Source organism: Pelodiscus sinensis, chromosome 16 (genome assembly GCF_052426305.1).
Source record: "Pelodiscus sinensis isolate ZL-2025 chromosome 16, ASM5242630v1, whole genome shotgun sequence".
Classification (NCBI taxonomy): domain Eukaryota; kingdom Metazoa; phylum Chordata; order Testudines; family Trionychidae; genus Pelodiscus; species Pelodiscus sinensis.
In genome coordinates, this window is record NC_143067.1 from 17,312,958 (window position 1) to 17,335,209 (window position 22,252).

The 22,252-nt window shown below is 45.2% G+C and overlaps 1 protein-coding gene across 1 annotated transcript in view; it reads left to right on the forward strand.

The window, feature by feature from the left end:
- The window catches only part of SLC22A4 (solute carrier family 22 member 4), an 83,070-nt gene extending 69,322 nt beyond the window's left edge, over nt 1-13,748 (forward strand). Inside the window, exons 9-10 of the mRNA XM_075900352.2 lie at nt 4,290-4,425; nt 7,668-13,748. Of these exons, the coding sequence (XP_075756467.2) occupies nt 4,290-4,425; nt 7,668-7,749 (218 nt within the window). The 3' untranslated portion in view covers nt 7,750-13,748. The remainder of the gene's footprint in view (nt 1-4,289; nt 4,426-7,667) is intronic.
- The last annotated feature ends 8,504 nt before the right edge of the window (nt 13,749-22,252 follow it).

Below are 22,252 nucleotides of genomic sequence, written 5' to 3' on the forward strand. Positions count from 1 at the left end.
GGGTGCTGCCGGGTTGGTCGGTAGGGGCACTGGGGGACCAACCCGGCAGCCCCCAGCTGCTCTATCCCAGGGGTAGGCAAGAAAAGCCTGGTCTGCTGGGTGGGGGGGGCACTAGCTGCACCCCCCCAGCAGACCAGGGAGACGGGGGTGGCGGGACCGCCCAAGTCCTCCATGGCTTTGCTCCGTCTCTCTGGTCTGCTGACCTGGGAGACACGGAGCAAAGCCGCAGAGCACGCGGGCAGCGGGACAGTCCAGGCGCGCCGCGGCTGTCTCACTGCTGGCGTGCTCCGAGGCTTTGCTCCCCATCTCCCTGGTCTGCTGGTCAGACCAGGGAGACGGGGAGCAAAGCCGTGGAGCACGCCCACAGTGGGACAGCCCAAGTGCGCGTGGGCTGTCCCGCTGTGGGCGTGCTCCAAGGCTTTGCTCCCCATCTCCCTGCAGACCAGGGAGACGGGGAGCAGCTTTTCTCGCCCTGGAGGATGGGGGCGGTGGACCGTGGCGCATCTGGGCGTCCCGCCGCTCCCGTCCTCCGGGGCAAGAAAAGCCCCATTCGTAACTGTGGATCCGACATAAGTCGGATCCGCGTAACTTGGGGACTGCCTGTATACAGGTTGGGCCTCTCTGGTCCAGCATCCTTGGGAGCTGACCGGTCCCAAATGAGGGGATTTGCTGGACCAGGGGAGGTCTCTCTCCTCCTACACTGTACAAAACTGCTGCCCCCACTCCCACTGGGGCTCAGCTGCCTGGTCACTCCCTGGGCCAGAGCTCTCTAGCTCTCGATGCTATTGGGGTCAGAGCTCCCTGTCCTCCACTGGGGCTGGAGCTTCCTGGCTACCACCAGGGCCAGAGCTGCATGGCCGCTGCCAGCCCCCTGCTACTGCCCAGCTGTTGGACAGATTTCCCCATTGCGTCAACTGCCCTCTCCCGCCATGGGGCTCCCAGCTGAGTCACCAGTCCATCCCTGTTGCACTCCTGCCCCATAGCCAGACCTTCCTACATCTGGACTCTGTGGTCCAGGAACATCCGTGATCCTGCTGGACCATAGAGATTGCAAGACCTGAGTCCTGGTTAAGGGAGGTACAACCTGTCTCACATTGTCCCTTGACTGTTACCCGTACATGCACCTCAAAGTGATTGAGTATCAATAAGTTACAAGCTTTCCGCAGAGACCTTGCATGCTGCCCTTTGTGGATAACTCTTGTGTGGACGGTGTGTTGGGTGTAGTGAGTTTGTCTGGTCTCAGATAAGAGTTGTGTATAAGGAACAGCAGCCCCTTTGCCAGTTGGCATCAATGGGCCTCTGTGACACCCCCTTTCCAATTGGGGTGTCTCCTCCCATCCTGCCCCAATGAGTATCAGTCTCCCTCCATGGACTACTCATCCAATTTCTGCCCCACCCAGCCTTCCCAGCTCCGTGTTCCATTCCCACTCTTCCCCCATCTCTTCATACAATCTCTGGCCTCCTCCTCCTGTTTTCCTCACTGGCTCCCTGTGTCACCCCCTCCCTGGCCCACAGTTCCTAGTCCAAGTCTCCTTTTCCAACCAATCCCAGACTCCTCCCTTCCCCCCCAGATCCCAGTTCCAGTCTCCTCGCGCAGACAGACCCAGTCTCAGCAGATGCCTTGCCCTAGTCTGCTCCTTTCCCTTCTCTCCTAGCCTGCCTTTGTCCCCCGTGCATTAAGATCAGACACCTCTGTCCTCCACGCTGTCTGAGCCAGCAGGAGAGTTACTGAGTGCAGAGGAGAGAGAGGCTCCTGTTCTCAGTTCCAAGAGCTGGCCCCAACCTGACTGGGAACAGCCAGTTCAGGGCAAATCCTGGAGCCCTAGGGTGGAATATGTTTAGCTGCTCTGTGGGGATGGACAGGTAGGAGCTGAGACCTGCATTGAGCATACGTGTAACCTGCAGGTGTTTTCCAGAGGCCTATCATTAGACCAAATTTGGGTGGCTGCTTGCTGGGACGGTGAAAGGCATGCCCTGGCACGAGGACCTTTCCCCTCAGAGATGATAAAGGGCCCCAACAAAACAATTGCATTGACCTTTTTAACATGGGCAAAACCAGCTCCTATTTCCCTCATCTCCTTCACTCAAACGCCTGAACCATTTTTACTGAAACTTGGCACTAAGAGTAGTGAATAATTCAGCCAGAGGCAGACCTCTGGTATGGAAAACTACAGCCTGAAAGGTTAATGCTTTGGCAGGGCTATAAACATTTGAAAACAGGATCTTGCCGTGGGAATTGCCAGGCAACCCAGCTGCTCCTATAACTTTCCTATTGCGTTACGTTCTCACGTGATTAAATATTTGTATCAACATTGTGTGCAAGTTCTTTAGCTGGCATTAATTGCATGTAGCCCCCTGATGTTAGACCGTTCTGCCTAGCTGCTCAGTTCACACATATATGTAAGGACTGATTCTGCTTTCTTAGCTCTCAAATGGTCTTTTAGGGTGCATCTGCACTGCAGGGCTAAACTCGAAATAAGCTACGCAAGTTGATCTATGTCGATTACGTATCTTATTTTGAAATAGGGAACGTCTACACAGCACTTATTTCAAAATTCCTCTGACTTCCCTTACTCCTCGTACAATGAGGGTTACAGGAGTCAGAATAAGAAGTCCTCCAGTTTGACAGTATTTTAACACTATTTCGAAATAACTGCCTACTGTGCAGAGGCAGACTTAAGCTTTTTCAAACTAACGCTAGCTATTTCGAAATAATGTTGCAGTGTAGATGTACTGTTTAACTCCCTTGAAGGAAATGCAGTTTATTCTGATGTATGATGATAAAGAGAGGGGAGAATTTCACACATACTATCTCATCCATGTATATGGACATGGCAGCGTTTTCAAAGAATTTAACATCATGTGATTTTTCTCATGTCATGTTTTCTCAACTCCTACAAGTCACAAAACTAGCAGCTTGTGGCCAGGATTTCTGTTTATTCTTTGTAATAGAAAATGTTCCCTCTGTTTCAGCCTCTTTGTGTTTGTTCAGCACATAAGGCAATATGACCCTGATCCTGCTCGGGATCCTTGAATGATAACTCAGTGCAAATAATCATTACTAATAATGCAGACAGTATTCATATGGTAAGGGAAAATGTGATTTTTTTTTTTTTATATTTTTTTTTTCACCTTTTGGAATCCTGTGTCCCGTTGGTCTGCCTTCAGGACCTTGGCACACTGATGGAGAAAGTCACACATGTTTTTATAGAAAAAATAAGCTTTAGGAGAAGGCTGTCAGCTGTTGATATTTTCTACAGTTAAATTACAACCATATCGTTTAACCAGATATTGAACGAAGATGGAGATCAAAGCACACATTTGGCTCTCGCTGATGTACCAAAAAAACCAACAAATGGTCCGGTAGCACTTTATAGAACTAACGAAACATGGAGATGGCATCATGAGCTTTCATGGGCTGTGCCCATGAAAGCTCATGATACCATCTCCATGTTTCGTTAGTTCTATAAAGTGCTACCGGATTTTTTTTTTTTTTTTTTTCTGTAACAGACTAACTCAGCTACCCCCCCGAAGCTTCTGATATACCAGTGATCTGTGGTGGTAAATCCTCACTTTGTTCTCTACATTGGAAAGCCTATGGCTATAACGTTGTAATGTCCAGAGCACACATGTTCTGTAGGAGATACTCTCTGATTCCTTGGTTTGCACCTTTTCTGAAGGATCCCCAGTGTTCTGCCTTGTTGTGATTTGCAGATTCTGCATCCTGACCACACGCTTGTGCACAAATGTAGGGTTTCTGACAATGGTAGCTACTTTCCAGTCCCACTGTCTGTCACTGTCTGGCCTGATGCTTTTGCCACTTACGTTTTTTTAAATGTTAGTGGAGGGATCTTGCTTTTTGTTTAGGTTTTATTGTGCAGCTGAGCTTTGAGTCCTAATAAAAACAGACTGTTGAAGGCTCACTTCATCCAACAGAGTTGCTAACCATTGTGTTTATTTTGCCAAGACATTTGTTGTCCATTGAAGAAGCACCACTTAGGAGCTGTTAAATGGGAAACCAGTAGTGTCAGAGTAGTACATGGCAACACACATGAGATGCAGCTGGTGAGATGTGATCATCCCATATTACAGTCTGGAATGTTTTTAACTGAAAATCTGTTATAGGATTGGCATGTACATCAGTAACTCCCATTTGGGATTCACTTGTGCTGATTTCTAAGTGGAAATGTTGGCTAACAAATGCCGGTGCCTTGAATATTTATCCCATCTATGAGCTTGTTGTGATTGTTGGCATGTAACTAATTTTGCTGCATCCTGTGTTCTACCAGGTGCGTATGATAGATTCCTGCCCTACATTCTCATGGGAAGCCTGACCGTGTTGATAGGAATCCTTACCCTGTTTCTCCCAGAAAGCTATGGAAATCCTCTCCCTGAGACCTTTGGGCAGATGCTAAGGGTAAAAGGGTAAGTGGGTTTCATTCTCTCCATAGATCAGACAAATATACTCTCCACCAGCTCATGTCATTGCCGCACTATATTAAACAAGTATTTTACAGGTCTGTTCCAGTAGACTAAACCTTTCAGGAGTGACCTCTGATTTTTAGTGATATACACTGGGACTGACTTTTTTTTCAGAATTACTGAGCACCCATGAGTCTCACTGAAATCCGTGTGGTTGCTCAGACTCTCTGGAAACAAAACCAACAGTGTCATGAGTAAGCGCTCAGAAATCAGAGTCCTCTCTTGGACCGTTATCCTGCCTGGTTCCAGAACTCACAGTAGAGGTCTTCACTAGTATTAGTGGGCTTTGTACATGGAGTGTTTAACAGACTCGAATGTCTCTTGTACTTTGGGGACAGCATGGCCCAGTGGATTGAACTCAGTGCCGAGAATGTGGTGGCAGTATTTACTTTAGAAGCACAATCAGTGTTTCAGGTGCTGTACAAGACACAACAGTAAATGTGATCTGAAATAGATGAACAATCCAGAGTATCCTAGAAAAAAATGCCTCTTAGAGGTGGGGTGGGCAAAATATGGGCCGTGGGCTGGGGCCAGAGGAAAATGTCCTGTGGCACAGTGGGGCACTCAGGCACCTTGCCTGCCTGCCAGCCATCACCCGAGCTGTGCCTCTCCCAGAAGCACCACGACTGGCTATTGGGGCAAGTGTGCCTCTGTGCTCCCCCCTTGGGGGGGAAAGGGGCAGTGGGCCTCTGTGCACTCCCCCCCACCGCCTGCACATCCTCACAGCTCCCATTGGCTGGAAACGAGCCAATGGGAGCTGTGGAGGCAGAGCTTGCGAGCGCGGGCAGCGCATGGGGACTCTCTGCCTTCTGCCCCAAGAGGCGCACAGACAAACATTTGCCCCAGCAAAGCAGCAGTTGGCAGCTTTACGTGGCAAGGGGCCACCATGGCCATCAGGCAACCTACATACCTGAGTGCCCTGCTGGGCCACTGGTCAGGAGCCACATAGGGTGAGTGTCTCCTGGCCAAGACTAGAACCTGCAGCTGGCAACTCCTCCCCCCCCCCCCGATCCTCTGCCCCAAATCAGAACCCCTCCTTTACCAAAACTCCCTGCACCTCCTCCTGCACCCCAATCTCTGCCTGGAGATGCCTCCTGTCTTCGAGCATTTTAGGATAGGTGGATAACAGCATTTTTTTTTAATTAAAGAAGTTAGTTTTGAGGCAGGATTTGGAATAAGAGATTGGGAGCCGGATGCATTTGGATCAGGAGGAAGCTTCAGGCATATTCCAACCACTTCCACTGAATAGCTTTGCATCATCTAGGACAAGTCACCTAGCCTCCAGGTGCCTTTCCCCTCTGCTTTAAAATAGGGGTAATATTTTCATTCCTCACAAAGGTGCTGAATTAATTAGATCATGTACATATTGGGTAGCATACAATCATGCATAGATAGCATTGCAAAGTTTTTTGTATTTTTCCCTTCTAGTCCACTGAAAAGCTATTCATTTATTAGGACTGTTCTTGTTTCAGTTAAATAGCTCTTTGCTTGAATGGAAAGGGATTGGGCTGTACTATGAAAACAGGATTTCAGTGTCCTTTCGCTAGATAAAGGGCTGCTGCTGCTATAGTCTGAGGCCACGCCTTCACTTCCTGGAAGACTGATGCTGGGCCGTCAATCTTCCAAAATTTGATTTAGCGGGTCTAGTAAAGACTCGCTAAATCGAATGCTGAGGGCACCCCTGTCGATGCCAGTACTCCTTGAATTGCGAGGAGTAAGGAAAGTTGACGGGAGCATGGACACAGTGCCAAAGTGCAAATTAAGCTATGTTGACTCCAGCCATGCGATTACAATAGCTGGAGTTGTGTGTGTTAATTGGAATTTTGCATGAGTGTAGACATGGCCTGAGACAGTTTACTCCCATGTCCTGCCCCCTGAAGCCACTTCACATAGCTGTACCCAGCATGCAGTGTTCTCTTGCTACACTGGATCCTGCTATTTGGGTCACCCTATACAAACGAGTCCACTGAAATCTTATGCAGGCACACACATGCACAGAGAAGCTGTGTGCCAGATCTCCAGCAGGCTCTAACATTTGTTATAACTGTTTTAGCAGGGGTGGTTTGTGATTAAACTAAATTAGTTACAGGCTGCTCTTTTGTAACTGTTTTCCATCAGACCATTAAGTACCAACTTACAGCCCATGTGATTTTAATGTGTCTGCCGAGCTGCCCTTCTCTTGGGCAGTCTGTTCTCTGAACTCCTAGCATTCCGGTGAGACACCGATACTGAACATAGTGTTCTGCAGCTGATGCCAGTGGGGATGGGGACAAGGGCTGTGTGGTGAGGCAGCATCTGTTCCTGAAGAGAGAGGTCATACTGGACTCTGTGTGTTGTGGCTTATGCTTTAAGTGACTACTTATAATGGTAACGTTGTAAGAGGCAAATCCTATCTTCTCTCCCCAATGGGTGAAAAGAGCCCTGCATGCATATAATTCTGCTGTGCGGTGTAAAGGGAGCGGAAAACTAATCAGCTTTGACAGCTATAACCTCTTGTGTTCCACCAAAGGGTTTCCTATATGCTGCAGCTGAGGGGACATCTGAGGGGAGCCCGATTATACATATGTGCTGGCCATTTCTTTCTATTGTCAAGGAAAGAGGGGCCGCTCTCCTTTGGGGACGGTGGTACCTACAGTGCAACTCCTCTACCAAACAGCTAGGTTATTCTGGCTCAGGGCTGTGGGCAGATTTGCACTTAACTATTTGGAGAAGGTTGGAACTGCCTATAAAAGCCTACCTGTGAGTCTCTAATTCTCAGGGTAAGAGGCACGCCCAAAGGCAGGCTCCTGAGGAGACACCTGCTGCTCCTGATCACTGTTAGGAATTCTCTAGGTGTCTGATCTGTGGCTTGTAGATTTTTTTTAATTGATGAACGTTAACTGCAGATACGGGATACAGTGGAAATTTTGCCATGAGTCTCATGCGCCCACTTCCTAAACACATGCTCTTTGTGTGAGTGGATGAAATGATCGCCACGGAGCACTGACAGTCTCTTCATCTTCAGCCCAGAAGAGGGTCCCTTTATAGAGCATCACATCCCAGTGTAATAGGCTTTGCTGTTGTATATTGGAGGACGTTTGCAGCAGGACCCCGCAGTTCTTCTAGCGTTTTCCTTTGGAAGCAGAATGTCTCATGTCTGGTTCCTATAAAATGTTCTGTAGCCCTCAAAGCTTATTTATTTTCAGATTCAGAAGCAGACAACACACCAACCATGTAAGGAGTTCAAAGGAGATTGAGGACTCCAAGGCTCAGATGACACGGCTATGATAACGCACAGCATCTCCTGACAGGCTGGAAAAAGAACAAGGACGTCTCGATACTTCCTACCAGAAAAAAATCTGGGATTAAAACTCCTGGTGCCCCATAATTATGAACCTACCATCTACAGAGTGCTTGTACTAAATATATTGTGGTGTGGGGGCCCTCTGCCTCCATAGGATTCCACATCATTTATCCTCAGTGAGCTGATTTTCAGAGGTTTTGATCAGCTGTAGTTTCTGTTAAGTAGAGACCTCCGAGCGCACCTGACCCTTTGAAAATCAGGCTATAAATAGGCATTAAGTGCAGTGGCAGCACTAACTCACTGGGATCTGCCACACGAAAGCTGCTTAAAGGCAAATTAAAATACCAAAGTTTAAAAGTACCTAAAGATTCTAAGGCTGGTATTTTCAAATGAGAACAGGGTGCCTAACTACCTTTGTCTCCCTTGAAAATCCCAGCCTGCATCTTTAAAGCACAAATCCCAGCCTCAGGAAGTCTATATGGCAAAACTCCAGCTGACTTTAAAGGGGACCAGATTTAGCCTTCAGGTAACACACACATGGACTTGAAATGACAAATATATTTTAATAGAAGACATTCAGATTTTGCAAGAGTTGATCCTTTTTCTCTCTTACTGAAGTCAGTGGGTTGCTCAGTCCTGTAGAAACTCAATGTCCTTCAAACTCAGAAAGGAAGACATATTCCTGCTTTGCTCCTGGTATGTTATCACCCAGGCCTTGGCAGATAACCCACTGTTATTATAGTACAAGACATATTTGTATTTTTAAAGCTAAATATCTATCCTCTTAATGAGATAGGAGCTTAGGTCTTCGTATGTCTTTTGTTTTCTTTTAAAAAGCAATTTTCATTGACCCTTTTAGATATATACCATGCTGCATTCAGTTTTCTGGGTGCAAATTCACTCCAGTGCAGGGAGGCTCCCCAAGATCTTTGCACTGTTTTAGGATTTAAACAGAACTTAATGTAGGACTTTTATGAGTACACTTTGTTGAAGGTGAATTTCACCTGTGATGGTCCAGTCTTCATGAGGGTTAACCTGAGACTCAGGTTAATTTTGGAAGAGGTGTTTCCTGTGTCTTTTGCCCCTCAAGAAACAGCCACTAACAAAGTAGGAGCTTCTTTTTCAAAGTTGTAATGCTTAACTGACTATTGAAAGCAAAAGTTAGAACAATATTAGATGACGGGTCAATACTTGTCTTGTTAATTACTGCACTACTGGCTTTAGAACAAATAACGTGCCAGAAGAAAAGGATGTTATAATGCTTTCTTAACAAAAAGGATATTTTTACCTGCATATGAACCTTCTGGTCAAATGAAATCTGTCCAACCTGTCGGATTGGTAATTGGTAATGGCTAACGGTTACTCAGACGGTGACATATTCCCCTACTTCGCAGAGGGCTGGCAAAAGGAGAAAGCACCAGTTAAGTCTCAGGCCACGTCTCCACTTGTGGGAAGATTAACAGTACTGCAGCCAATCTTCCAGTGGTCAATTTAGCGGGTCTAGTAAAGAGCCACTAATTCGAATGCTGAGTGCGCCCCTCTCCCCCCCCCCCCCCCCCCCCGTGGGTGCAGTAGTTCTATTCCTCATGAGGAGTAAAGGAGGTTGACATGAGCTTTACTCCTATCGACCTCCCGCTGTGAAGGTGGCCTCAAAGCTTGCTTAAGGTACATCGAATCCAGCTAATTTTTTTTACATCGCTGGTATTGCGTACCTTAAGCTGACCTTCCCCTGTAATGTGGACCTGGCCTCAGTCTGAAAGCTTAAGATTTGAATGCTGCATTTATCTTGTGGTGGCCCTCTGTATAGGAGTGAATTTTACCATGTACGTTTAAACAGAGAGAAACTTCATAACCTCTCACCTACTTAAATTGTGTAACTGCCATGCACTGTAATGTAGGCTGCATAAATCTTTTTTACTTTCATGTTGGAGCCAGTTGTGGCTGACAGACAATCCATAGCGCAATTCAGCACATCCTGTAAGTAACAGTAGAGTGGCAATTGCTTATGAAACTGAATCTAACAGGCAAAGGTATTCAAACAGAAATTAAATTTAAGTGCAACAGACTATTTGTTTCATGCTTGAAGACTCTGGCTTTGAAAATCGAAGCATAAATATTTTTGCCATATTGATAAAGTAGCACAAGACAGCCATTATTCTGGGCCAATGTTGTATTCTACTGCTGCCATCTCTTTTCAAACAGAGTTTTCTTAATAAGTCAATTGCAGTATGTAAAGATTTGATATAGGGTTGTGTTTTTTTTTTTTAATTTAGAAGACATTTCCTTTGGTCTAACACAGCGGTGAGCAATAACCAGCCCGCAGGACAGATGCAGTTCCCCAGGGTAAGCCCTTGGCAGGCCACTGCCACTTTATTTACCTGAGCCTCCGCAGATACAGGCACTTGCAGTTCCCATTAGCTGTGGATCACTGTTCCTGGCCAATGGGAGCTGTAGGAAGTGGTGTCCTAGTTTGCACTGCTTCCTGCAGCTCCCATTGGCTGCAAATGGCAACCTGCAACCAATAGGAGGTACAGGTAAATAAAGCAGCGGCAGCCCATCAAGAGCTAACCCTGGCAAATTACCTCTGGCTTATTGCCCATCCCTCATCTAATATAACATAAGTGTTTAGATTATGTCAGTGACTGTTCTCCTCTACCCCTTAATATATTAATGTGGGGTACAGTTGCTCACATTGGAGGCAGGGCTTGGTGTATCATGGCCATATTTTTATGACGATACTTTCTATACAAAAGCTGTTTTTCTGTTTTATGTGATCAGAGACTTGGATATTTCTGAAACCAATTGAAATATTTTTATACTCTTGAATGTTTAGGATCACAGAAAATTTACTTTTCCGTCTTTTTAATTAAAGAAGTTAGTTTTTGAAAGCTTGTTTTGATCAGTCCACTTCCCTTGCCTGTAGCACTGATATCTACTATAGATAAGTGTTATCAGCTTTTTTTACATTAGGGGACTGTACTCCAAAGATTCTGAAATTGTTGTAATGGACTTAAAATTGTGCCTAAATCTAGAAAAAGAGGAGTTACTTCAGCTGATGGAGCATCTTCAAGGGTTTTTGTTTTCTGATAAATCTTGCCCAAGTTTGAACAGTTATGCCTGAAGAACTCCAAGGGTGTGAATGAATGGGGGGATCAAGGTACCTTCTAAGGTGCATGGCTGAGCAGTTTCCCATTAAGCCCCACACAGGGGCTTGGGCTGCAGCTGGGAGAGAGACCTCGCCCTAAGCCCTGAAGCTGCTACGGTTGGCAGCGAGGCACCTCTCCCTACCGGCCCCAGAGGGAGCAGTTGCGGGGAGGGGAGAAGGGCCCCTCCCTGCCAGTCTCCACATGGAGCTGCCCATACCAGCAGTCCAGAGCCTGGACTCCCTCCTTGTACACCAATCCCTAGGCCTGAGCCCCTTTCCAAACTTGAAGACCCCTGTTGCATCCCAAGCCCCTCATTCCTGGACCCACCCAGGAATTGGAGCCCTCACCCCCTCCTACATGCCAAACCCCTGCCTCAACCTGCAGCCCCCTTCTGTATTCTGAAACCCTCAGTCCCCGTCCACTCTTGCACTCCATACCTCACACCTCTGACCCCATGGCAGAGCCCTTGCACCCCAACCCTCTGTTTTAGCCCTGCACCTCTTCATTCTACCCCAGAGCCATCACCCCCAGCTGCAGCCTTCATACCCTGGGACCCCAACCCTCTTCCCCAGGCCTAAACCCCCTTCTACACTCAGAGCCCTTTAGCCCTACTCCGGCCACAGGAGTTTTGTTATGTGTACCAATATGAAGGTGATATATCACACATCACTCCACATTAGTGCACATGACAAAATTCAATCTGCTCAGGGTTTGGAAAAATTAGAGCGAACACTGGAAAAAGGGCCAAACATTCCAATAACTGACACTATAATTTTTTTCTTGAAATTGTGAATTTTTCCTAAGAGACTTGCTTAGGCTTAAGATGCTGCTGGACAAATGTTCACATACACTTGGTGTGGTCTAGCATTGCAATCTTCATTAAAAGTAGTCAAACACAGCCTTGATTATAACAGTTTTCAAATGATTTATAAGTTGGGGCTTGCTATGGGAGCTATGTATTTATGAGCGGTGGGGGTGTACTTATGACCAGTCAGTGTATACCTTGTAAAAACAGGATTTTGGGGTTGGGGAAGAATAGGATTATTTCCACTGATTTTTGCTGGGAGTTCTATTATTCATGCGCTTTGATAATCACACACACACACACACACACACACACACACACACACACACACACACACACACACACACTCTCTCTCTCTCTCTCTCTCTCTCTCTCTCCCCCCTCTTCCTCCCCCCTGTGTTTCTGTAATATATCCACAGCAAGCTCTGAAGTTGGTATATTGGAGGTTGCTGAGGGTAGCCAAAAATGAGGCAGTTGTCATTAGCTGGTTTTCCTTTATATCATAAAAATGTGCACTGAGTTCTGACATAACTTGGTTTCTCTGCAGACTGTAACAGAACAGAGTGAAGTCTTCTCCAGGTTTAAAACTTTGTGGAAAAGTCTCTTGAAGATATTAAGTAAATTATGTTTTAGTGACTGGCTGTCATGGTGTTACAAGTCTATTTGAATAGACTCAGTAATCTGTGTGGGTTGGCAGGGGTAAGGAGTATAAGTGAAATCTAATGTGCAAGCAGATGGGGAAATCCTGATAAAGGTAGAAATTAATTTCACATGCTTCTTGCACCAAGTTGAGCTTTGGTAGACAAGAGAAATTTTGCTATCATCAAAGAAGGATTGTTCTTGGTCTTAAAATCTTGCGGTATTGGCAGAACTCTAGTAGCTTATGTCAGAGCCTATGACTTTTTTTTGCAGATTGTTAAATGTTCTCCAAAAGTTTTAAAAGGACACTATCTGGAGAAAGCCCTTTTCGGAAGGGTGACTGGAGAGTGGCTTTACTTTGTCTCATTCTTCAGACTGCACAGGGGAGCGTCTTCCTTTTTGCTTCTGATGGATGATTAATTGAAAGTTTAATGAGGTTTAAGCAGATCAGTCTAATTTGCTTGGGGCCCAAAATATAAATGTTGTAAGACACTTGTACCAAAAATAATCCCTACCTAAGACCAACAGAGAGATAGTAAGGGTTGTTTGTTTGTTTTTTAAGTCTAAAAAAGCGAAACTGTTTTCAGTAAACAAATGCCCCCTGCAGTGCTTAGAATTCAAACAATAAAACTCAAACAGAAAAATGAAACTGACTAAAGACAAATGTTGCAAACTGCTCATTGTCCAAACACAACATAAATAGTGGAAAGTAAAATTAGATTAAAAAACTAGAAGAACATTAAAAGCCAGAATGCTAAAGTAGAAGGAAATATATTTAAAATACAATGTAAGTTGATAGTACTGCTGTAAATGTATGACATCCCTTGGAAATGCAGGGTGTTCCCCAGCTGCTGCTTAGACAGGAAGGGCAGTGGCTTGGCCTAACAATACTGATCTTGTTCTTTTAAGGCAACTGAAACTTAAGGCCCCAATCCTGCTGGCTAATTGTCGTAGGTACACTCTTGCACTAATGCAGTGCCCCTCTGAAGTCAGTGGGGTTCTGAGGGTGCAAGGCCTCTGTCTACATGGATCCATTTGTAGGGTCAGCTCGTGAAATTTTACAGTACACATTATGAAACTCTAAGTTCCCATGTCCATTTCATTTCCTATATGCTAAGTAGATGTTCCCCAAGCTGAGAGTGTTATAAAGAGAAAGTTTAATATTCACTTTAATTGTCTGGCACTGATTTGTTTTCATTTTCTTTTGGGGGACAGGGAAGGAGGAGTCCTCTGATTATTAATTGCCTATGGTGCTTGATGAGACATATGATGTAAGTTTTATATCCCATGTTTGTAGGACTGTGGTTTGTTTATATGTGGTGTTTTGGGGGGTCTGCTCATGCTTTGTGTCTGTCATAAAGTCTGGAAAATAAAAACTTATTGGCAACAGGCATCAGTGAATGTAGTTTTTACCATGGATGAACTTGCTGTTATGGCCAAATAGAAGCATCTAGTTACTCCAGATTTAAAAAAAAAAAAACTGAACAAATATTCCACAGTCATTATTAAAGAGTCACTATTGCCTGTTAGCCATCTTCTGGGGGTGTCACAGCTTTCCTGGTCTCTGAGCAGAAGGCACTTGCTGAAACTGTGGACATGGTTAAAGAAAACAGGTGGAAGGGCAAGGGTCAGGGGGCCTCAAAAATGAAACAATACAGAAATTAGGGGGAGTAGACGGCTCTAGTGTGAAATTCAAATTGTTCTGCAGGCTTCTGAAATGTGACTTTATTCTGAGGACTGGTTTGTTTTGTTTTTCATGCTGACATGTGATGTATGTTCACCTTTCATTGAAATGGATCTTGAGGAAAAGCAAAAGGAACTATCAATGTTTATAATTTTCCAATGCCAACAAGGTCTGGGGCCTTCAAGGAGTCAGATGCTGAAACTGCAGATTTAACCTCATCCAGGATGTTGGGTTGTTCCCATATACATTTCTAAGTAATTTGCTCTGTCCTGCAGCTTTTCCTAAGGATAATTTACTGTCTCTCAGACTTATTTTTTTTAATACTTCCTGCAATGTGAGCATGAAACTAGACATCTTAATGATCTTCAAAGTATGGAGTCAGGTTTATATCACTAAGAACTAGTATTTCCTGTTTAAAAGTTTGATGAAATTCTTGGCAGTTGGCAGGAAGTGGGTTGAGGAGCAGAAGGTAAACTCAAGCAATTTTTAAAAACTGTCTTGCATGATTTATCACGGACACTCTAATTGACAAGATTTTTTCCCTTTCTCTTTCACTCCCCATCTCTCCTCTTTTTTTGCTATTTATTTGTACCTCTGGACCCCTTGCTCCATTCATCTGAAGAAGTGGGTTTTGCCCACGAAAGCTCATGATACTACCTACAGTTTTTGAAACCCTGTTTTGAAAGAACTTGTACTTGTTTTTTCAGGATTACGGGTTCTTTCAAAAAAGGGTGGGTTTTTTCGAAAGAACCCCGTCTAGACTGCAACTTCACTTTTGAAAAACTTTTTCGAAAAAGCACTTGGACGTGAATATGCAAATGAAATGCAGGATATTTAAGCTGCACTTCATTTGCACTTTCGATTTGCTTAATTTACATCCCTCTTTCGAAAGAGGAATGTAATTTAGACGTGCCCTTACAGACCAACATGGCTACCCCTCTGTGCCTTGCATGATGTGAGCCTTGTACTAAAAGTCTTTGAACTTGCCTTATTGGAGTTCCTGTAACTCATTGCTTTATGTTCTAAAATGTGCATCTTTAGACCTCTTCAAAAATAGAGGGCTGTTTATTTTGAAGGTTACCTACAAATTGAGAAATGTACAGTAACGTTTGAGTTGCACGCTGGATGTTATTAGACCGGTGAAGTCATTTTGCCACTGAACTAATTTTAAAATGTTGTCTTCCATTCCAAATGTGCCGTTTTTGTGCAGTGACTGTTTGGTCGGTCTCTCTCTCTTTCTCTCTCTCTCTTTCTCTCTCTCTTTTCCAGAGCCCAATTTCCCGAGCCTTTACATATAAGTAATTGCAGGATGAGGGTACCTGGTGATTGCCTACTACCCATGAAGATCACTAGAATATACAGGTGCCTGTGAATGATTTAGGTTCATTCATATGTGCTCCACTCTGAGTTTTCTAAGACTATTCCAGTGAGGGGCAACCCAGACTAGTTACTAGGTCGTTTGAGTGGCCCTCCTTCATCTCAGTGGGCAGTAAGATTGTCATATCCAAGACCGTCTCCCAGGATAGGGAATTTTTACTCACTGGCTACATCTAGACTGGCATGATTTTCCGCAAATGCTTTTAACTGAAAAGTTTTCCGTTAAAAGCATTTGCGGAAAAGAGCATCTAGATTGGCACGGACGCTTTCCCGCAAAAGCACTTTTTGCAAGAAAGCGTCCGTGCCAATCTAGACGCGGTTTTGCGCAAGAAAGCCCCGATCACCATTTTCACCATCGGGGCTTTTTTGCGCAAAACAGTTTTCAACTGTCTACACTGGCCCTTTTGCACAAAAGCATTTCCGGAAAAGGGCTTTTGCCCAAACGGGAACGTCAAAGCACTGAAGCACTGATTTCGGACAGTAGAACGTCAGTGCTTTTGTGCAAAATCAAGCGGCCAGTCTAGACGCAGCCACTGTGCTTGCTACCCAGAATGTGTGGTGTGTGCCGACTGAACCGTAGCAGCACTTTGGATGCAAAGGGATCGCGCGGTTCTCCCTGGTGTGTGCAGTCAGCATGCACCTCACCTCATGTGCCCTTACTGTATGTGCATGTCACTTCAGTAATATTGGTAGGAAAAAAATATGCAGATAGAAACCACCGGAATCTGGCAACCCTGCGTGTGGGCAGTGTAAACAAAATGTTTCATGGGCCACACGTAGAACCCTAGTGGGCCGCATGGGCTGCAGATTGCCCATCACTGGACTATTCCACAGACTTTACAAAGGAGTGAAGTGAAGCACAGTACAATGGGAAAATACACCTGGAAATTCTCTTTGGGTATGTCTACGCTGCACGGCTATTTCAGGATACCCGAGATATCCCAAAATAGCTATCCCACGTCTACACAAGCTGCCCGTTATTTCAAAATATGTTTTTGAAATAACGGGCGTGCTATTTCAGTATCCTAGTAACTCTCATTCCATGAGGGTTAAGGCATGTCTTGAAATAGCTTATTTTGAAATTTGGCGTGTCTACACAGTGCCAAATTTCAAAATAACGTGCTATTTCAAAATAAGATATGCAATTTGCATAGCACAATTTGTTTTTTGCAAACATAGTTAACACCTAGTTTCTCCATCAGCGTAAACATAGCTATCCTTTCCATTAATAACAGCTATGGATGTCGATTTTCATCACCATCCTGACTGGCAGTGAGTCCTCCATTTTTAAATGGGCCAGATTTATGGAATGAACCACTTAAAGGAATTTTTCAGGGGAAGAATTTTCCTTTCTACATTATGCTAAGACTCAGAGATCAGTTACAATGTGATTTTGATAGATACATATCTCCAGTGTGGGAAACTAGATCATCTTTTTAAAATACAAACAGATGTAATAGAATGAAATTCCAGGCATGGGAGGAATAACTGGATACATTTCATATGAGCTCTGGTCTGCTTGCTGGGTGTCAGTTTTTCCATTTGTAAAATGGGGGTAAACAATACTGACCTTCTTTTTAAAGTGCTTTGAGAATTTGGTGGTGTTATTTTTGAAGTACATAATTGCATGAGGCAAGTGTTTCTAAAAGCCTCCAATACAGATTGGATTGTTGTTTCTTTAACCATGTGTGTTTTCTTTATGGCTGTTTTCGTCTTCTGTTAACATTCCTCTGAGATGAGATCTTCTGCCTAGTACTCTGTGATTGACCTCCCTGGCACCACATATCTATTTATTGTGTCTGCTGTGAAACCAAGATAATCTAGAAGCAGTGTCATTCTATTATTTCTGCTTTCTCTTTGTACAAAGTCCTGATCAATAGAGCTGCCTAAAAAGAGACAAAAGGGAATTACTTCCTCTTATTCCTAATATTAATATTCCTGTGATCCTAAGCATTTGCCTGATAAGAGTAGTGATAAAATGTGAAAGTAAAGATAAGCCTCCTTTAGATCCTTTTTCAGATGTTTCAAACAGAGTTGTATTCTGTTTTATCCCCGATTCTCTGAGACTAAGAATAGGATAGGGCAGTGGTTTTCATACTTTTTTCTGATTGGAAAAAAATTGATATCCACAATCCAACATAATTATATCTTTTGACTAGAGTGCAGGCTATGGGATAGGGCCAGGGATTGTGGGGGAAGGAGGAGAGGGCTCCATCTGGGTGTGCAGGCTCTGGGGGTGAGGTGGAATAGGGGTTTTGGAGCATAATGAGCTCCAGGCTAAGGCACAAGGCTGAGGGCCTCAGGGTGTGAGAAGAAGCTCTGGGCTGAGGTAGGGGTGGGTTTCAGGGTAGGTGCAGGCCCATCTCCATCCCACCCCAGAGAGGAAGTGTCTGGAGTGTAGGAGGGGGCTCTGAGTTTGGAGAGGCTCAGAGCTGGGGAAGGGGGTTGGTGCTTAGGATTTGGGCCTGGGCTAAGGCAAGCTTCCTGCCTGTCATGGCACCACAGACTGCACTGCACCCTGGAAGTGGCCAGCAGTGGCTCTGCATGCTGCTTTCTCCCACAGGCACTGGTCTCGAGCTGATGCCTAGAGTGGAGGAAGTGCAGCCCTGCCTAGAAGCTGAACCAGCTGCTGGCCATTTCTGGGGCACAGCGGGGTCCGCAGTGCCAGGACAGGAAGGAAGCCATAGCACCCCTGCTGGTCTCCTGGTTATCTTACAGCAAGGTGACCCAGTGCCTGACATTCCACAACCCAGTTTGAAAATCACTGCTTTAGGAGGAATGGATTGTTTCCCCTGTGTCTGAAGTAAATGGCTGGTTTCCTCTATATATCAGCATTTCTGTGGGTTGATGAGTCCTGGGAATGGGACAAAATGGAGCCTTTGATTCTTGTACAGCTCCATTACATGCATGTTGGGAATAATGTCCTGTAAATTCATTTGGACCTAAGCTGCAGGTAATCTGTTCGGTCTCAATGAAAGAACCTTGCACCAGTCTGGGTAAGGGGAGCATCCAACCCCAGACAGGACTGAATGGCATTCCTGCAAATTGCTGCACAACTGCTAAGGGCTGCTCCTGACCTTATCTCAGCACCAGGGACTTGTTCCAGCTGGAACTTGACAAGTGGTATTCTCTCCTACTTTATTTCAGGGACTGTTTCAACTTGCCATATATGTCAGCATTCCTTTCTGTAGAGTCGCAGGCCCATACGCAGTGGGAGGGTGCGAAGGGTGTGAACCAGGGTCAGATCCAGGTGGTGGCCTGGCCCCTGCAGCCTCTTCAGCTGATCAAGTATCTGGGAGACATGGGGCCACTGATGAGGGTTCACAACCATCTGGAGGAGAGCCGGTGCTCCAGGGCAGCCGAATACCAGCATCTCAGTTTACATGCTGCTTTAAAGAGTCACCGCGTGTCCAGTGACGCAGCCCAAGCTTTGACTGGACATGCTGCCTGGAGGCTTTCTCCACTGCTCGCATTGGTCAGAACCTGGCCAATGGGAGCAGCAGGAGGCAGCGCCTGGGACCAACACAGGGCCCATAGACAAGTAAGTGCCGCCTCTTCCTCATGCCCAGACTCCCGTACCACAGCTCCCTCACACACACCCCACTAAGACCCTGCACCTCCAACCTGCTCCTGCCCCCTTCCCCTTGCCCAGACACTCTACTCTGCTCCTGCACAACCCACTCCTACACCCACCCTTTTTCCTGCACCCTCCCTCCTGGCCGCACACTGCACCTTCCCTTGTTCTTGCCCCTTTCGCCTGGCCAGATGCCCAGCCTGCTCCCACACCCTACCTCCCATCCAGACCTTTCACATATAACCCCCTTCTGCACTCCACCTCCCACCCACACTTTGCACCCTCATCTCCGCCTGCCCAGATCCTGCCCAGATTCCTACTTTAAAGTAGGAATAAGAGATCCTCCAGAATAGGGCTTTATTCCGGGGGATCGGGCCAGTCTAGACGCTCTTTTCCGGCTTATCTACAAGCCGGAAAAAAGCGGCGGACATCTTTATTTAAATCCCGTGGGGGATATTTAAATCCCCCGCGGATTTCCCTATTCTGAAGTTTAAAATTAGCATGCCCCTTTCGAAAAAGGGGCCAGTGTAGACACAGCCTGGCAGACTGAGGGAAGAATTCTTCTGTTGACATAGTTAATCCATCTCCCCAAGACATAGTAGCTATATCATTGGGAGAAGTCTTGTAGCTGTAGAGAGAGCAGCATAGCTGCAGCTGTGCTGCTGTAGCATTTCAAGCATAAATCACCTCTGAATCCTTGACTTTGGTGGAATATCTAGTGCGGTGATAACTCATTAGTTTAGTTCTCCTTAACCTTGACTTTGTAACCTTTAGTGTACATTTTAACTCTATGTAAATACAAGCTCTTAAAGGTTAGCTGTTTCGTTACCTGAGTAAACATTCAATTTTTATCAGAAATGTGTTAGACACAAAATATTGTTACACCGGAAAATAGTGGTCACTGCTCACATCACAAGCCTCATTGAGTGTAACACTCTCTTCAATTCACATATTTGCTATGATAAATAAATCAGAACTCCCCTCCCTGCCTCCAAAATTCCCAAAATACAAAAGGAAGCTGTGAACCAACCTGCCCAGAAATTTTTGGCTTGAGTAGGCAGAGCAGTTTTTCTGAGTATTGTTTTGGGTATGTGGATGCATGAGCAGAGATAGTCAGTGAGCCACTAGGAGCTGCTGAAACCAGTGTATGACCCTGGAAGAAACCTGGGGAAAGATTTTTGGGCCAAGGTTCAGGTGGAAAATAGCTTTCTTAGGGCTCTGAGGTCAAGAACCTGTTTCCTGCTATTTTATACTTTCTGCATTCTGAGTCACACAAAGCTTTTCTACATTATTTGTAAACAAAACTTTATCAAAGCAACATTTAACTATTACCTATTTCTGCTCGCAGATGGAACACTTCCAAGGCCCCAAGCTTTTACTAGCTGCTTAGGCAACACTATTTCATTGCTTAGTCAGGTTGCATTACCTTTGACTCAGATATTATAAATGAGATATGTGGATAAGATTGCAAATAGTTGTTCAACACTTCAAGGTTTATTTGGTTTTGCTTCATGGCAGCTTCTCCCAGTTGATGTGAATGGCTTTTTGAGGAACTACATTGCTGGCAATTAAGTCTACAGCAGCACAGGAAAGGTCTTGTATAACCCTCTGTACACATCAAATTCAGTATTACTATACACAACACAGCCCAAGTTACTAATGCTCTATTACCCATGTGTGGTACATGGAATGTACCATTCATTTCAGGCGATGGCAGTGGGGCAGACTCACTAAATCACCCTTCTGACACCTGCGGTCCTGTCTCGATCTTCCACATCATCTGTTCCCTGTACTCCTGAGGGCTGCCCCCTTCATCACCCAGTCTTCTGTCCTACTGTTCCACTGAGTCCTGTGCCCGGATGAGCTGTTCTAACATTGGCCCAATTCTCTAGGATCCTGCCCCACCCCACCCTGCCTGTCTTGTGGTATGTTCCTGTATTAGCCTCCCCCCACATCTGACTCCATGTCTATCCTCGCCACACCATTTGTCTCCCATTGTGTACTAAAACTCACCCATCTACCCCATGTTCTCATCTCCAGCTGGCCTGCACTCCGCCTGTGTGTCCAGGCTTCAGTCGCTATTATCCTACGATTGTTCCATCCATGTGCCACATGCTCTCCTCTTCCAGCCTCATATCAGGGACCACTTTTCTGGCCTGGTGCTGCTCCACCGGTATCCTTCAGATTGACACCCAGATGAAGTTCACTGGAAGGGGAAGGCAGAGAGTCTCCTTTCTGTGAGGATTAGATCCACACACATTAACACACTGTTAATGTGGGAAGGTGGAGTTAGTCTATGGCAGGCTGGAATGGGGTAGACAGTGTGCATTTAGCAGGCATTTTATGGTAAATTCATCTCTCTTCATTTAAAGCCAGGGCTGTCCTCACCCATATGCAGCATAGATCACCGGAAAATTTGAGATACCGCTCGGTCTTAATGTCTGCCCTTTCCTATCTCTGTTATGTGGCTGCTGCAGCCTGGTGAGTCTAACGCTGGACAGACTCACCAGGTTAACTTGAAAGTGAAAAAAACCTGTCAGACCTATGAGCAGAACACTGAAACTGTGAAAGAGCTATCGAAGTGATAATGAAAACATTTAACAGGCATTTGACAAGTAGGTATATACCATCAGTTTCTGTATTTATGGTGTTGGTCTACAGCAGTGTTTCTCAACCAGTGGTATGAGTATCCTTAGGGGTACTCAACTGAATTCTGGGAGGGTATGTCAACACAACTGAAATTTGGAGAGAACTGAATTTTTGTGTTAAGTTTTACAGCGCTTTATTTTGGTAATTTTTTACACCCGAAAATTTCATTGCCCACCTGGCTACAATTAAGTTGTTTAAACAAATGTGTTGCAATGGTAGGAAAAAATGTTGTGTGTCTGAACACTGTACTGGGGGGTACTTATAATTTTTTTTTAAAGGAGGTACTTTATTTAAAAGGTTGAGAAACACTGGTCTATAGGACCTGAGTTTAAAATTTGCTTTAAAAATATTTCACTAGTGTGTGGCTGAAGATTACAAAAGTCACAGCTTTGAAAAATCGTTGGCCCATCCTGGGCTGCTATCAGTACTACATAGGGCTACATAACTCCTAAGGATGGCCCTGGTTAAAGCCATACATATTAGAGCTTAACCAACTGTTTAACTGATAAGCTGATGCTTATTGATTAAGGGTGTCAGTTAAACTCAGCCGGCTTCATGGGGAGGCAGCTTTGCTGCATTAGGGCAGTGAAGCTGCCTCCCTAGGAATAGGGCA